The sequence below is a fragment of the Dermacentor andersoni genome, chromosome 1 (genome assembly GCF_023375885.2).
Source record: "Dermacentor andersoni chromosome 1, qqDerAnde1_hic_scaffold, whole genome shotgun sequence".
Taxonomy (NCBI): Eukaryota; Metazoa; Arthropoda; class Arachnida; order Ixodida; family Ixodidae; genus Dermacentor; species Dermacentor andersoni.
In genome coordinates, this window is record NC_092814.1 from 380,576,923 (window position 1) to 380,593,093 (window position 16,171).

The following is a 16,171-nucleotide window of genomic DNA, read 5'->3' on the forward strand; positions in this document are numbered from 1 at the left end:
ACGCAACGGCATTCTGCTGCTGAGCATGTCACGGGTTCGATACCCGGCCACAGTGGTAACATTTGGATGGGGATGGAACGCAGCAATGCTCGTGTACTAAGAGCCCCCTTGTGGTCAAAATTGTGATGTCATGCATGCAGCAGAACGCCATTGCTACTAAGCCACCGCAGCAGTATAAGCGGTAGCCACTGCAGCTGTTTGTGGAATATGTTCACACATGTGCATGTTTCTTGCCTTTTGTTCACATGGTGAATTAACATTATCTTACGGGTGGCTTTGAAGCTATCTGTATCATTAGATGTGCAGTGCAGCAATACGAGACAAATGGGAGCAGAAAAACACAGCGGCGTGTGTGTGTCTCGTTCTGTGTGTCTCGTGTCACCAATAAGTCCACCTTTTCACTATTGGCAGATGTTAGCTTGCCAAACTTTGCATACTGTCTGTTGGGGGGCTGGACATTTTAATTACAGAATTTATTCACTGAAAAATAAATGTATTTGTTTTTACTGCTGGTTGGAATTTATGTGGAGAAAACAAAAGGCAGTCTAGTGTTTCCTTTATGCCTACGAGTTTGGCAGATAACCTTGACATTTCCTTTTGCTACCCGCCGTGGTTGCTCAGTGGCTATGGTGTAAGGCTGCTGAGCACGAAGTCGCGGGATCGAATCCTGGCCACGGCGGCCGCATTTCGATGGGGGCGGAATGCGAAAGCACCCGTGTACTTAGATTTAGGTGCACGTTAAAGAACCCCAGGTGGTCAAAATTTCCGGAGTCCTCCACTACGGCGTGCCTCATAATCAGAAAGTGGTTTTGGCACGTAAAGCCCCATAATTTTTTTTTTTATTTCCTTTTGCTGTTTGCTTATGAGATGACAAAATGACAAGAATATGAGCTCCATGTAACTTTGGATACTTTGTGGCAGAGATTGATCTTGAATGAGATAAAAGCATAGTTGGCAAGTGCTCTGGTGCCCTGGCACACTGCAGTGGCCAGCTGCGAGAAAACCTGCACATTTTTCACACAGACCCTGCTTTCTTTGTTTTCTTCTTTTTCTTTCTTTCTTTTTTTTGACAGCACTCATTGTCATGGCAGCAGTACTGCTGTTTTTGGTGTTACTCTGGCAAGCCATGGCCTGCTTCAAGAGGCAAGTCTTTATCGTATCTGGTTGAGCGTATAACTTTCTCTTGTTTTGTGTGCGTTTTTTTACCTGTTTGTGTATTCATGAGAAATCCTTGTGATAGGTAAAAATTAGACTGGTTTATTCAATGGGTGCTTCAGCTAATAGTGCGGAATGATGGTTACAATGTATGATGGTCATAAAATTGCCTTTTTTTAAATAATGAATGCCTTTCATACTGCAGCAGCAATTACATATTTTTTAAATGTAGAGTGTAGCTTGATAAGTGTACTGCTGTATTTGAATTGATTTTATCTGTTATAATTGTTCATATGTGTAATGCATGGGATATATACACATACATTCTAGGAAGGCAAACTGGATATCTATCTTCCAGTTAATCTCCCTGGCTGTCTAATCTCTTTCATCTCTCTATCCTCTAGGAAGGCCTTGAAAGTTGTTGCATGTATAATGGTGATTCTTGTTTTATTGCATGTACATAAAAAGACATTTACTTAGCTTAACATATCCCACGGTGTTATTGATGTCATTTACAACTTAAAGGCCAGCTGCAATGAAATTTCACTTCGGCTAAATTGGCAACAAATGAGTAGCATATACAGCGTGATCATTTTTAAGTTTTACGAAATTTTTAGAGATCAATTGTGCCAGATAGCTTAATTTTTTGTCCTTGAGCTGGATTATTCAAAGGCTGACATTCATGAGAAATCAAAGCACATAATCAATTAAGGGATGAAAATTCGCTAATTCTTTATTCATTACTTTATGGCACATATGGCAATTTGCATATTGTATGTAACCAGTGTGTTTGCAAGGCAAATCCATTTAGAATGAAGTTTGAAGGTGGCATAGGTTTCGAGATATGCACCATCAAACTAGCAATAAAAATGCACTTTTGTTATGCCTAATTTTTTAAGAAAATTTTCTTCTATGCATTGAAGCACAAGAGTAACTGGAACGCCAATGTGTATTTCTTCGCGCATTTTTTCAATAAATACTTTGAAAATCATATATCGCCCCGAAAAGTTATTCTAAGTGGATGAACCTTGCAATCTCACCAGCTACAATTATTAAATTGCAGTATGTGCTGCAACGTAATTAGGAATTTAATAAGTGAATTTTTGTTAATTAGTTCAAAATGTGTTTCGATTTCTCATGCCAGTAATGTCTGCCTCTTTGAATAATCCAGATGAAGGACTAGAAATCTGCTACCCACCACAGGTAATCTATAAAAATTGCATAAAACTTGAAAAGTGGGAGAGAGATTTAATAGATACTTACTGGAGAGGTTTGCCTGATGGAAATACTATATACAAGTGAAGCAATCTTGGCAAACCTGCATGTCTGGTGGTTGTCCAATTTTTCTATTAGCAGTATTTAAGTAGCATGCTAGCAGGTGCATGCTCTTGGTGGTTAGCGGATATGGTGCATGTCCCAGGACATCGCCTCCGAGACTTTTCAGCGCACCACTGTCAGTGCCCAATCTTGGAGGTCATGCTGAGGGACCATGCGGTTGAGTCATGCGTCACTTCCAGCTAGTGGTAGCAGTGGCATGTTTTTTTCTCCCAGTTTTGGTATCAAAAGTTGATACATTTGCGAGCCTTTCATGGGGCAAATGTTTGCACGGAGGCTACTTTATATGTACACTTTCTGAAACTAGGCTTATTATGCGGCTTATAATTTCGTTGCAGTTTGTTTTTAAAGAATATATGAATATCACTGACTGTTTAGATGGAGGAGGACAGCTAACAAATATTCAATACCCAGCATTCTTTTTTGATACGAAATAATGTCAGCGTTTTCTCTGCAGGCTTTGCTCTGCTATTGTTCCACTCGGCACTGTCCCCTCAAACTCTCAGGTAGGAACCAGTGGCTCAAGAAAGAAGCTACAACTGAAATTTCTGGAGCAGTGCAAGAAAATGAGGATGTCCTATGAAATTTTTTTTTATTTCATTATTGCTCTACTTTTGTCAAGGTAGATGCAGACGCTGCATTCAGAAGATGACAGAAGAGTTCTGCTGTGGTTGGCCACACAGGCCTAGTATTCAAAATTTGTTGAGCAGCAGTTGAGAGATCCCGGCACATATCTTGGACTGGCATGAGTGCAGCACAGGGGTTGGCGGTGGGCAAATAAACGGTGGCGGAGCAGTCTCCAGCACCTACTTCTGCAATGCCCTCCTGAGAAAAGCGCGGTCTCGTCATAAAGCTTCCTACCACCCTGAGAAGTGTGTGCTACAGCAATGATGCACTGGCTGCAGGTCAACGGTGCCATATTGAGTTGGGACCACACTTCAAAAATTTCTCTCTCTCCTAAAACAAAAATTACTCTAATTAAACTTTCATAAACGAATTGTTAGGTGCCCTTCTATGAAACTCGCAACCTTTCATATTTTCAGGTGGGCCGCCTCAATGTGGAATTTATGGCAGGGAATATGATTTCGTTTTCTTAACTTGGGGATCATTTTTCTCTAATGTTGCGAGTTGTTGCATGGCAAAACATTTTAGCTCATTATTTCGACACATGACTGCCAGGAATAGTTACTGTGACAACTGCGGATAAATCTTAAGAGTTTATACAAAAATCTCGAATGTGCCCCAACTTGGCCTTTTTATCCACATTATTAATATGTTAAAAATAGTTAGGGCCTACAAAGAGGAGTGCATAGCAAAGCACTACATTTCTAAGGTATTGAGACAAAACGTACACGTTCATTGAATTAACATAAATTTCTCACAATTCTTTCTTGTGCATCTTGTTTTGCTCTTAAGGGGAGAATGCAAATGGTGCTCAGGCAGGCAAACATTTTTGTTTTCGCATGAAATATTTTGGGAATACATTTTTCTAGACTTAATAAATGGCTGCAATTTTTTTCTTTCAATTGGAGAGGGTTAAGCTTTCGGCTGGTGCATTTGGCATGAAATGACCCATCACTTACTTTTTGTCTGTGGTCAATTCTAAATATGAAAAGTAATAAGCAAGTGGATAAAGTGGCAATCAAGACGGGTTTCAGTATAATATATATCTTCTGAAAAAAATTAATAAACATAGGCAGGCTATTTTACAATGAGTAGTAAGCAGGGGCAAGTTAAGGGCTAATTCACTTTGCATAACGCTGGCTGTCCAGGAGTGCAGATTTTTGGGCTAGCTGGTTTGTTGCATCAATGGAAGTCATAACGCTGGATAGACACAGACAAGAAAGATGACAGGAAATAGCACAGATCCTGTCGTCTTTCTTGTGTCTGTGTCAATCCAGCGCTATGACTTCAATTGATGCAAGGAACCAGCTAGCCCAAAAATCTGCACTCCTAGATTTCTAGTACAATGGGCCCTTTTGTATGTGATTGCGATAAAAAATAGCGTACATCCTGTTGTCAATCTTGTCTGCAAAATGCAGCGCTATGACTTCATTTGATGCTGGTTGTCCAGTAATAGTCTTGTGAAATAAAACAAACTGCATGTTTCTGCACAACTGCTAGCTTGTCCACTAATGTGACTTTGTCATGGGTCTGTATCGCTGAACCATCAACCTAAGTTTATAAGCAGGTATTATTCTGGTGGTAAGCCAGTCATTCAGATGGCTATTGTGCAGAAGTTACTGTGCAAAGATGTAGTGAAATATAATAGAGGAATTTTTAATCATGTGCTCTAGGAATTGGTTAGTTGTTTGTTTTGTTCTTCTGAAGGAAGTCCTTAAATCCTGGACTCTGATATAGCTTATGAGTGCATTTATGTGGGTCACAAGCATATTGGTTATTGATTGATGCATGAACTTACACGCTGTGACTGTTAATTTTTGTGATCACCAAATTTTACCCTGGTTTTAAGTTGGATATGAAAAAGTGATTGCCTGTAAAGCTTTATCAATCTGGAATACGATGCTTGCAGGAAGGCATACTGGGGACTGCTGTGACATTTGAAGACGGCCAAGCTGTACCCACTGCACCCCCTAAAAAGCGGCTACACTCTCTCGATGCTTTCAGAGGGTAAGTCATATGGCAATGCTGGGAGGCAGTACAGCAGAATTATACCTCTTCTTGAGAACTCCTCTTCACAAAGGGCTTGAAATATTTAGAACACAGCAATGGCTGCTGTTGGCTTAGGCCAGTCAGTGTTGTGTAATAAATAGGAAATGTTATGAGGAAACACAGTCACAGTGTAAGATGCTTAAGTTTTGAGCAAAGGTTGTGTTTTATATGTTGCCTTGTCTAGTGCCTCATTAAAAAATTAACATGCGCGGTATAAATTCGTTTTGTGAGGAAGTAATCCTGTACTGTGAGCTTGGATGTCTGGGGTTTTTGACAACCTAGCGAAAGACCAATGACACACCATTTGTGATCAAACTTTTGTGTCAGGACCATTACTTGTGACATGTCATTTATGATTTCCAGCTCCCACTGCCCTTGGTTTTCACTTGATTGCACAAAAGCCACACAATCTGGTTTTCACACTTCAACTCTTGCTGATAGTACATTGCTGAAATTTCACCAGATGTATCTGCCTTTTATCGTAGTCATTGAGTGCACGGCCATGATCTTTTTTGTGGATTCATTGGCCATTTGGTGTCATCATGTGTAGTCTACAACATAATGTGCCGCTGGTTGTGGTTTCTTGAGAAATTTTAGTGGAAATTGTTGTTTCACTATTTGGTCGAAAAGATTGGATGCTGGCCTACTGACAGTTGCTCAAGAAAGATTCTGAGAGCTAAGGACCAGCAGATCTTTGTTCAACAACTGTTCAGCTGTGGTGTGCAAAGCCTGATTGCTTGTGTTATGATTACGAAGGATTTTACAATCTCTTTAAGACAGGCTATCCTGTGTTATCGTTTTAGCAGCTCTCACACCTTTTGTCTAACTGACTGTTTTGGTTAAGTGCAATGTATTCCCCAGTGAACCATTTATGTCCCACGGTTATCCATAGACCATCATGTTTTAGACATTGCGCACATCCTATAGATATCTGTATTTTTCCAAACAGCATAACAATTACTTACCATGGATAACCTAAGTCCCATCCAGATAGCGTTGCTGTAACATTGAAAGGATATCGCAGCTGGACATAAGTGATCTCTAACAGGTGTTCCTTTTAGGGACACAGGAGGTTCATAGAACATCTGATGGATCTTTCTTGTTCATGCTATAATGAGCTGCATACCTGCAAGTTCCACAGCAGATGTACTATTGAATACAAATGAAATGCGAACAGCAGAGCGTGTGGCCAAAGCATAACTGAAAGCACAGTGTCCGGCGTCAGCCAGCCATCATTGCATACCTGCACACGCATGTGGTTTCGACGCGGGATGTGGGGCTGCTTGTCCTGGTGCGATTACGTCCCCTGGATCTTGTTTAAAGCTTGTATTCTCACCCTGCCACTGCAGTGCCATTCGTACCTGTGATACTTGTTAAGATGGCTAGCACTGTTGTTTTTTTCTCCAGTGTAATACATTTTTGGTGCTATTCAAATTACAATGAGATACTGGCAGCTTTGATGGTGGTAACAAAATCAAACCCACGCAAGTTAGGAAACTGGGCACATGCCAGCTATATTTGCTACAGGTGCAGCAATAGTGCTAGTCGCTATAATAGTGTACTGCCAGGTGGGAATGGCACTGCTGCACCGGGATGAGAAAACAACCTTGAGACAAAATACGGGTGATGTTTATCGCAGTAGGGCGAGCAGCGCTGCACTCTACGTGAGAACCACATGCCCATGCATCTGCATAATGACTGGCCAACAGCATGCACTGTACCCTTATAGTTATGCTTCGGCCACATGCTCCACTGTTCATTTGTCCTCCATGGTACACCTGCTGAGGCACACTAATGCCACAGTTACCACCGTTGTCAACAAGTTGCCGGTGACCTTGTTTGAAATGTTTTGTTAACATGCAAACATGTAAATGTCAAAATATAAATTGAAACACTCCTGAGGTATCTTTCTTTTTACTGTCAAAGTAAAAATTAAAATACTCATTAGGTATCTTTCTCATTATATATAGTTCTAGCGCTTAATCAAAATGTGAAAACTGGGCTCACAAAATCGCAGATCTGTATTTTGATCATTGTGAATTATTACAAATCTTGCAATGGCTACATGAAAAAAGTGAGTTCAGTAAACACTAGTTAAAGCACGAAAGTGAGGAACACTATGTAATATCAACGTTACTCTTTATTTATGCAATTGATAATGCTTTATTACAAGAATGATTGGCCCCTATTCAGGGACATGTATGAAAATATTCATTGCAAGTTCTAACTGTATACAAACAGGATAAATGTGGATGTAAAAAAATAAAGAACTTCAATAAAAACAAATTCTTAAAAATTCAACTTCACTAAACCAAAGTAGTGAGAAAAGGGTGTTAACACACTGAAAATGACTAGCGATCTCAATGCCACAGTTATATTTAAAAACATTAAAACTGATTAGTAGGAGGGCATAATATCACATGCTAATGAATGACCAAAAGTGCATGGTCTGCATGCCAGCACCTGCTCCTGGGGCCATGAGATTCAAGATAGAAAGCCAGTACTTTCCAGCTCTTATTATAAATATATACTAAAAGAAAATCCACAGAAGCAGGATCCCCAGATGGAATGTTCATCTTGACAGGCAACTTGCTTGGGCAGCTTATCACACCACTAAAGTGCCAAACACATAACGCGGCCAAATACTTAGAAGTAAGCTTTGCAAATGAGAAATATCCCTGACGCTTGAAGAGGATGATGGATGGATCAGTGAATAAGGCTGAACCTTTTAAATCGGGTGGCGACACATGCCACCTAGCCATGGCTAGTAATATAGTTTGTACTTAGTGGAGGGTGAAATTTAACTCTTGCCTTGATTTTAGCCACCAATCAGATAACGTCCATTTGGTTATTTATACCCGCTTGAAGTCTATTTTGCCTCCACTGTCCCCAAACCCCAGTGCTTTGAAAAAATCAGCCACGCTGCTTTGAACTGTAGGGTGAAGCCCCTTTTAGAAAAGTATGTTTCCTCTTCCTCTCCTCATGCACCGCATAATGTGTCTATCCCTTGATACTTGACTCGGTAGATCTTTTAGGTCGCAGTACTCTCTTCCTGGCTTCAAACAACAGAGCGCTTCCCCTATAATTATCGTAGATATTTTCTTTGGCAATTTCCTGCTTGAAAGTTCAGTATGTTCCCATGGTACTGATTTTATCTGCATCCCTATTTTCCACAGACCTCTCTCTGCTTCTTTAACCTTTCTCTTAACAGATGTTTCTTGGTTTGCCTCCCCCTTTCACTGCTGTCCAAATATTTGCTTGATAGTTTTCTGGTTCGCTTCATCCAGTTTGTGTCAACATTCCTCATGTACAAGTAACTGAAAACTTTCCTAGCCCATCGCTTTCCTGCCATTACTCTCAATTGCTCTCCAAATTCCCTCTTGCTGCTAGCTTCCCTGCCCTCTAATGATGCCCATCCCATGTCACTTTGTACCCCCGATTTGGTGTATTTCCGTGTGCTCCCAAAACAAGCATACATACCCCACGTTGCTTAATTTCCAGCCTTGTTCAAGCCTCTGATCTCATGCACAGGACTGCATTGCCGAAAGTCAAAGTAGGAACCATCACACCTTTCCAAATCCCTCTCACCACTTTGTACTTATTGTAATTCCACAGTGCCCTATTTTTCATCACCACTGCATTCTTGCTACCTTTAGTCATTACATATTTTTAATGTTCCATTAGGTGCTCAGCCCCATTGTTTGTTTTCTTGCTTTAGCGCAACTCAGTTTGAGTATGAAGGAAAAAAGGCAGGTGACAGGATGAGCGCTCATCCTGTCACCTGTCCTTTTTCCTTCCTACTCAAACTGAGTTGCGCTAAAGTAAGACAAGAATGCATTGCACCAACTTGCCCATTCAGCAATACTTGTTAACGCATTGTTTATCCACACACCAAGATATTTGTACATATCCACTACCTCCAGCGTAACCTCCTGTATTCTATGCTTGCCGCCCCAATTGTCATTAAAAATCATGGCTGCCAATGTTTTGTTACTGAGCTTCAGACCTAATCTATCTCCCTCTTTACCGCAGATATCTGTCAATCCCTGCTCAAGAAACCAAGCGATACAAATGTGTCTGAAAATGAACCACCAAAACGTCCTCAGTACACTTCTGTAAGCACTCTGCAAGGCAAACAAATGTACCACAAATAGCAGTCAGAAGCACAGCTCTAAATTTCAGTATACAACTGTACTGTTCTGCCCAGGAGATACATGCTTGGGCCATGGTCAACCAAACAAAATTGAAAAAACGCACCAACGAAGCACATTTCATGCTACTCGCGCACATAAATTACCCTGCACTTGCATCCAGATGCATGCTGAATTGATATCAGTGGCGATCTGAAGTCAAGAAACCGTTAAAAAAGATATTTTTCATGATATTTTAGGACTCGACCCTATCCCTATTGAGCGGATACATAGGATAGGTAAACCGGCAATTGACAAAACACGTCCTGTAATCTTAAAGCTTTTAGACAGTAGGCATAAAACTGTGATACTCAAGAACGGAAAGAAACTAAAAGGAAAAGATTATTCAATTGGCGAAGACTTTTCAAAGAACGTTCGTGAACTAAGAAAGAAACTATGGGATAGCGCGAAGCCGAACCGAGATAAAAAAGAAAGGGTTTCCTTGGTGTTTGATAAGTTATATATCAATAATATTCCTTACGTTTGGGACTGCGAAAAAAATGATAAAGTGAGGGTTCAAAAAAACGACGGGATCGGCGCAAGTCGGCCCGTGACGCGAAGTTGTACGCAGTTGCGAAACCGCTCACCGATAAAGTGAGTGGTTCATTTACCTCAGCTTCCTTCTTCACTAAGACAGATAGCCTGTCTTGCCATAGTAACACGGGCCAATCTAGTATAAAAAGCTTGAGAATAGTTAACATTAACGCACGCAGCGTTGCAAACAAGAAAGACTCGCTTGAACTTAAACTGCTGGAGTTCGACCCACACATATCAGTCCTGACGGAAACTTGGTTACATGAGGACTTAGCAGATGACCTGGTATTTCCTCCTCATTATAAAGTTGTTCGCAAGGACAGGACCTCAAGGGGTGGTGGCGTAGCCATTCTCTTAAAAGACTCTGTAGAATGCGACCTTGTATATGATGTTCCTGACCTTGAATGCCTTTGCATAAAAATTTCTTGCTGGGGTCATTCTTTCATCCTGTATGGTTGCTACAGGCCACCAGATGCCGCACCCGACTATCTTATTAAGCTACAACATCACATGTCTCATTTCCAAAATAAGAAAATACTGTTAATAGGTGACTTCAATCTGCCAGATGTTTGCTGGTACCGCTTACAAGGCGATGCTAAGTCTGGGAGCAATGCAGACGTTCTGTTTGATGTCATGCTTACTCATGATTTAGCTCAAATTGTAAATCAACCTACTCGTGTACAAGGTTCATCTTCCTCTATACTAGACTTAGTTTTTGCTAGCTGTCAATATTCTATGCATACTGTATCGGTCGAAACAGGCATTTCAGACCATCACCTCGTAAGCGTATCGATAGATTTAGTTAAGTCCCCTTACCACAACAAAAAAACCAGTCACGTTGGTTGTTTCAAGGATTATTCTAGGGCTGATGATGCCGCAGTGATTGATCATATGGAAACTTGTTTATCGAGCTCCGATGATAATGACGATGTCTGCAAGCTGTGGGAGCGATTCGTCGAAATGTGTCAATATTGTCTAAATGCCTTCGTTCCGAATAAACGCAAAAAAGTTCACAAACGCACACCTTGGATGACGCGGAAGATTATTCAACTGAAGCGAAAACTTAAAAGATCTAAGAAAAAAAACCACCAGTTAAGTCAGATTGAAACGCTTAAAAATAATCTTGAACGTGCGGTTCGTGAGTCAAAAGACTTCTACTTTAACACAACATTACCCAGTTTTGTTAAAAATGACCCAAGTAAATTTTGGAACTTCCTGAGTGACAGCAAGAAACATATCTCAAAAATAACAGCGGAGGGAGATACTTTGACTGATCCGATTGACATTGCACGCCATTTTAATTATTTTTTTCACAGCGTATTCTCTGAAGCAGGTGTACAAACTGTACAAAGCGCATCAAATTTTCCTGTATCGGAGGTTGACTTTGTTAGCCTCCCTGGTGTATTTGCTTTGCTTTTAGAACTGAAACCTAAAACTTCTTCTGGTCCTGATAATTTACCCAATGTATTTTTGCGACGCTATGCCGAAATAATTGCGAAGTTTCTTTTTGTGTTGTTCAAAAAATCTCTGCTGTCATCAAAACTTCCGGTTGAATGGAAGACTGCTCGAGTTGTTCCCATCTTTAAAAAAGGTGACTGCACATTACTACAAAATTACCGTCCTATTTCTTTAACTTCCGCATGCTGTAAAATGCTCGAACATATTATTGCTAAACATATTAACAAATTTCTTGAAGAACACTCCATATTAAGCGACTTTCAGCATGGGTTTAGAAAGGGCTATTCTACAATAACACAATTAGTTACAATAGTACACACCTTTGCTAAAACACTGGATATGAATGGTCAAATAGACACCATATTTATGGATTTCAGCAAAGCATTTGATAAAGTTCACCACAAAAAACTGATTCAAAAACTAAAAAACATTAATCTTCCAGACATTTTAATATCGTGGATTCAAGATTACCTCACGAATAGAGTGCAATTTGTTTCAGTCGATGGGTGCAGCTCCAGTTGTCTCCCAGTCACCTCTGGGGTGCCCCAAGGAAGCGTCTTGGGGCCTTTGCTTTTTCAGATTTACATAAATGATATTGTTAATGTGGTTACTCCAGGAACTCATATTCGCTTGTTTGCTGATGATTGTGTCATTTTCCGGCAAATTACGTGTACTAACGATCAAAACGAACTTGACCAGTGTCTTCGAAATGTTCTTGATTGGTGCAGCGAGTTTTCCATGGTTCTTAACACTGAAAAAACAGTTTCGATGCAAATAACACATAAAAAGAACCCAATTAACCACGTGTATACACTCGGATCATCAACACTAAAGCAGGTTAATAGCTACAAATATCTAGGTGTAACAATCACAAGCCGTCTTTCCTGGAACTCACATATAGATAACATATGCTCCTCTGCATTTAAAAAGCTGTGTTTTCTGAGGCATAAACTAAGAAATTCACCTTCTCACGTAAAACTTCTAACGTATAACACTTACATCAGGCCAAAGCTCGAGTATGCTTCGGTTGTTTGGGACCCATTCACTAAACTTAACATAGATAAATTAGAAAAGGTTCAAAGAAAAGCTGTTAGGTTTATCTATTCCAAATTTAAAATCACCGACTCCCCCACTGACCTCATGGCGGCTAACAATATTGAAACACTTGAAACGCGAAGAGGAAAGTATCGCCTTGAGTTTCTTCATTCTTTACTTAACCATAAGTTTGCTTTGGATCCTTCACAGTACATATCCCCTCTAACCACACGTCATACCCGACATCATCACATTCACTCATTGACACCGTATTTTGCGAAAACTGACTGTTTCAAATATTCCTTTTTTCCGCGGACAATATCCGATTGGAACCATGTTATGACATCTTAATAGTTTGCAATATTTGTCTCCTCATTTTTATGTGTATTTCTTTTCATTGTGTTCTGTATCTTTTGAGTTTTAAGAGCATATGCCTGTCCTGCTTGGACCCTGAAAAGGGTCTGCAGTATGTACTAAATAAATAAAAAAAAATAAATAAAATAAAATATATTGCAAGTTCAAGCTTCTTTTTTCTTTATAATCTGTTGCAATATATCAGCAAGTTAAAGATTTAATCATTTTAACAGTGTACTAATAGATATACATTAAAAGAAGAGTGTTTTTGTATGAGAACAAATGACTTAACTGAAACTAAAAGTTGTGGCTGTTGATGCGTGGTGACCAGCAGTGTATGTAGAGGTCATGCATAATTGCTCCTCATAACCACGTTGTGAGTAACCATAACCAAATGTGGTCATAACTGAAATTCTGGGCTTTAATACTACAAATTGAATCCTTTCAAAATGAACTGATTGATATTTTGCAATTCAGGAACACTTTCTCCCTCTCGTAGGATCTTGAACATGCACAGTGATGATGACAGGGAAAAACAAAGTAAATGCCCTGCCATAGTGCCGTAACAGGCAACAGCGCGACTTTTCCTCTCCCAGCATACCATTCTTAGGCATTAGAGACAATTTGCGTGTATTTCTGCAGCATGGTGCATTCATCTAGTCACAACGCACAATGTACGATCAATGGTAAAAAGCTTTGGATGTGCCAGAGATGGCTAATTCAGAAAGACATCGACGTCCTTTGGGTGACTTTTGACTGTCATGCACTAGTGGAACATATTAGTATAGATGTGAACTAGACGTTGTTAAATGTCTTGGATACTTCGTCTTTTGTTGTACGTCCAATGAATATTTGTGGTTTGCTGGGTCCATTCCTTGGCAAATGATGATTTGACTTGAGAATTTGATATATATAATGCTAGAATGCTGTTCTTGCATCAGCAAAACCTGAAAGCAGCAGAAGCAGCAAATCAGATGTTAAATTTTGAATATTTCTGTTTTATTTCATCAACAAATGTAGACTCGTCAGCTCCTGAGGTCTAAAAATATTTCACTGATTGGAAGGGATTGAACTGTCAATGCATACAGTCCACATATGTGATAGAGGACACAGTGTTTTGACACAGTGTTTATGACACAGAGGACACACCGGTAGTTTTTCTTGATTCTGCTGTGCAATAGGAAAAGTTCAATGAGAGGTTTTCTTCAGTGCGACTATCATCAGCAGTGGGTGACTTTCTGGAATTGCTTATTTACAGGAATTGTCACTGTTTGAATACAGATTAAGCATTTATTTTCATAATAATGCAGAGTGTACTTCAAAAGCACCTAGCCAATTTAGAAATTTGCTTGGTGTAAATTCTCCCCGACTTAAAACAAGAAAGAAAGGAACATGCGATATGACTACATACATACTGGCATTACCAGCAAAAATTTAGGCTTGTATCATTTTACTGCACCCTTCACGCATATTAACTGATTTTATTTGGTACAGGTCTAATCTATCAACATAACGAAGAATCATGCAGCACCTTTTGACCATGAATATTTTTACTGTTTCTTGTCATTCAGAGGTATTAATAATTGCAGACGCAACACCTGAATGGGATATACACAGTTATTATGATTATATTGGGTCATGCCTGCCCACAACAAGGACCATGCAAGTGGTGCCTGTCGACTGGCCATTTAAATTGCTTGGTGGTGATGCCAATCACTCCAGAAAGCTTACCAAGAGTGATTCCTGAGTGAGCTTGTAGAACTTGTTTTCAACGCTAATTCCTATAACTACTGGTCACCTAACGAAAGACGAAAATAGTTTTTGGACGGTCTTCAGATTTATTATCATCTTGATTCCTGGGAACTCTTTTTTTTTTTAGTGAAGATTCGGTGTGGCACCATCACACCATTCTACATGCATGTAGACACGTGATGTTTTTATGTTCTCTAATGATTGCCTTGATCCCAGGAGTGCATAAATCAACTATACATTGTACTATTTTTTTACAGGAAGCTGTTTATTGCTAGGTTCTGTTTTTGTCTGCCTTTCTAGAAATAGTGTAAATGTGCATTTTACTCGCTATTTGATGCTTGTATTTTACAAATAGTATCTGTATTGAAATCAACTTCAAATATTCAATTTTATTAGAAAATTTTATTGTTCGAGAACCTTTGGGGTATAGTCATATTTTGTTGCCAATTTCATACACTTATGATGCCATGGTTGCCATGACAACACAGTTGAGCCTACATCACCTTCTCTTGTGTGCTCAGGCTCTCGCTGATGCTGATGGTGTTCGTCAACTATGGTGGTGGCAAGTACTGGTTCTTCCACCACAGTCCATGGAATGGGATCACCTTTGCCGACCTGGTCTTCCCATGGTCAGGGCTGATGCTAAGTTTCAATTATTCACGATGAACTGCTGTCTTTGCCTTGCTTGGTGCCAATCTTGTCCATTTTCTGTTTGTTCCATGAAACTCCTCCCCCATCACACTTTGTGACTCACGACGGGCTCCTGCATTGTGAGGTGCCTTCTTTCGCGAAGGTGCCTCGCCTTGTTTACTGAAGGTAAACAGAGAGTGCAGCAGAGCTCTTTCCGTCTTTGATCACAATGCACAAGGCAGTGGTGAACAAAGTTAAGCAGCACTGGCAGCTGTGTTCATTATCTATGGTGTGTAGCTGCAGAAACCTGCAGATCTAGCTAAATTTCTTTATTGGCATCAAGTGTCACCTATGTTAACATCCTGAAACAATTCAAGCAAGAGGACAGCAAGAATGCATGACCTCTTGTAGGCATTGCTATCCTTTCCTGTGCTGTTTCAAGGTGCCTGATGGCCTAGAATCATCTTTGCATAATTTGTTTGGTCTGTTATGCCACTATGTTTTTACTTTAATACTAGTCATCTGTTTGGCACGTTACTCACTATGCATCAGCAGTGCAAATGTCGATGTTGGCCTATATATTGCTTTTCTAGTTAAGTCCTTTCTCTGATTTTGTGTGCTTTAATTATTTTTTGTACAAGTGACGAACTAAGCTCATTAGTTAGTTCAGTTAAATTTTCCTTACAAGTATAGCTTGTCGAGACATTTTCTTTTGTTTGCATGCACCTGGAGGCACTGATGACTCCTCTGTTTCTATGTATTCATTGACATAATCACCAGATTATGAGAAAATATAGTGCAAACGACATTTAAAAGAATGGCTTTTGCATAGTATAGCCTGATCTTCAAGAAGACTCTTCTCACAGGTTACAAATTTTTCTCCTCTTTGCATGAAATGAGGGTAAAAACTTGCAACCTCAGAGTGTTATTTTGTAGCTAGTGTTAACCACAATACAGTTCTTATTAATTAGAATAGAAGTGCAATCTAGGAACTTGAATCAGTATGAAGCTTGTTGCAATAATGTAACTTAGCATGCTTATAGAAAAAAAGAAAA

General features: G+C 39.8%; 1 protein-coding gene across 2 annotated transcripts in view; it reads left to right on the forward strand.

Annotated features, from left to right (window-relative positions):
• The window catches only part of Hgsnat (Heparan-alpha-glucosaminide N-acetyltransferase), a 242,300-nt gene that overhangs the window by 92,752 nt on the left and 133,377 nt on the right, over window positions 1-16,171 (forward strand). For both annotated transcript variants that reach the window (XM_055064926.2, XM_055064927.2), the window contains exons 4-7: window positions 1,074-1,143; window positions 2,948-2,996; window positions 5,024-5,121; window positions 15,008-15,115. In XM_055064926.2, coding sequence (XP_054920901.1) covers window positions 1,074-1,143; window positions 2,948-2,996; window positions 5,024-5,121; window positions 15,008-15,115 — 325 coding nt within the window. The remainder of the gene's footprint in view (window positions 1-1,073; window positions 1,144-2,947; window positions 2,997-5,023; window positions 5,122-15,007; window positions 15,116-16,171) is intronic.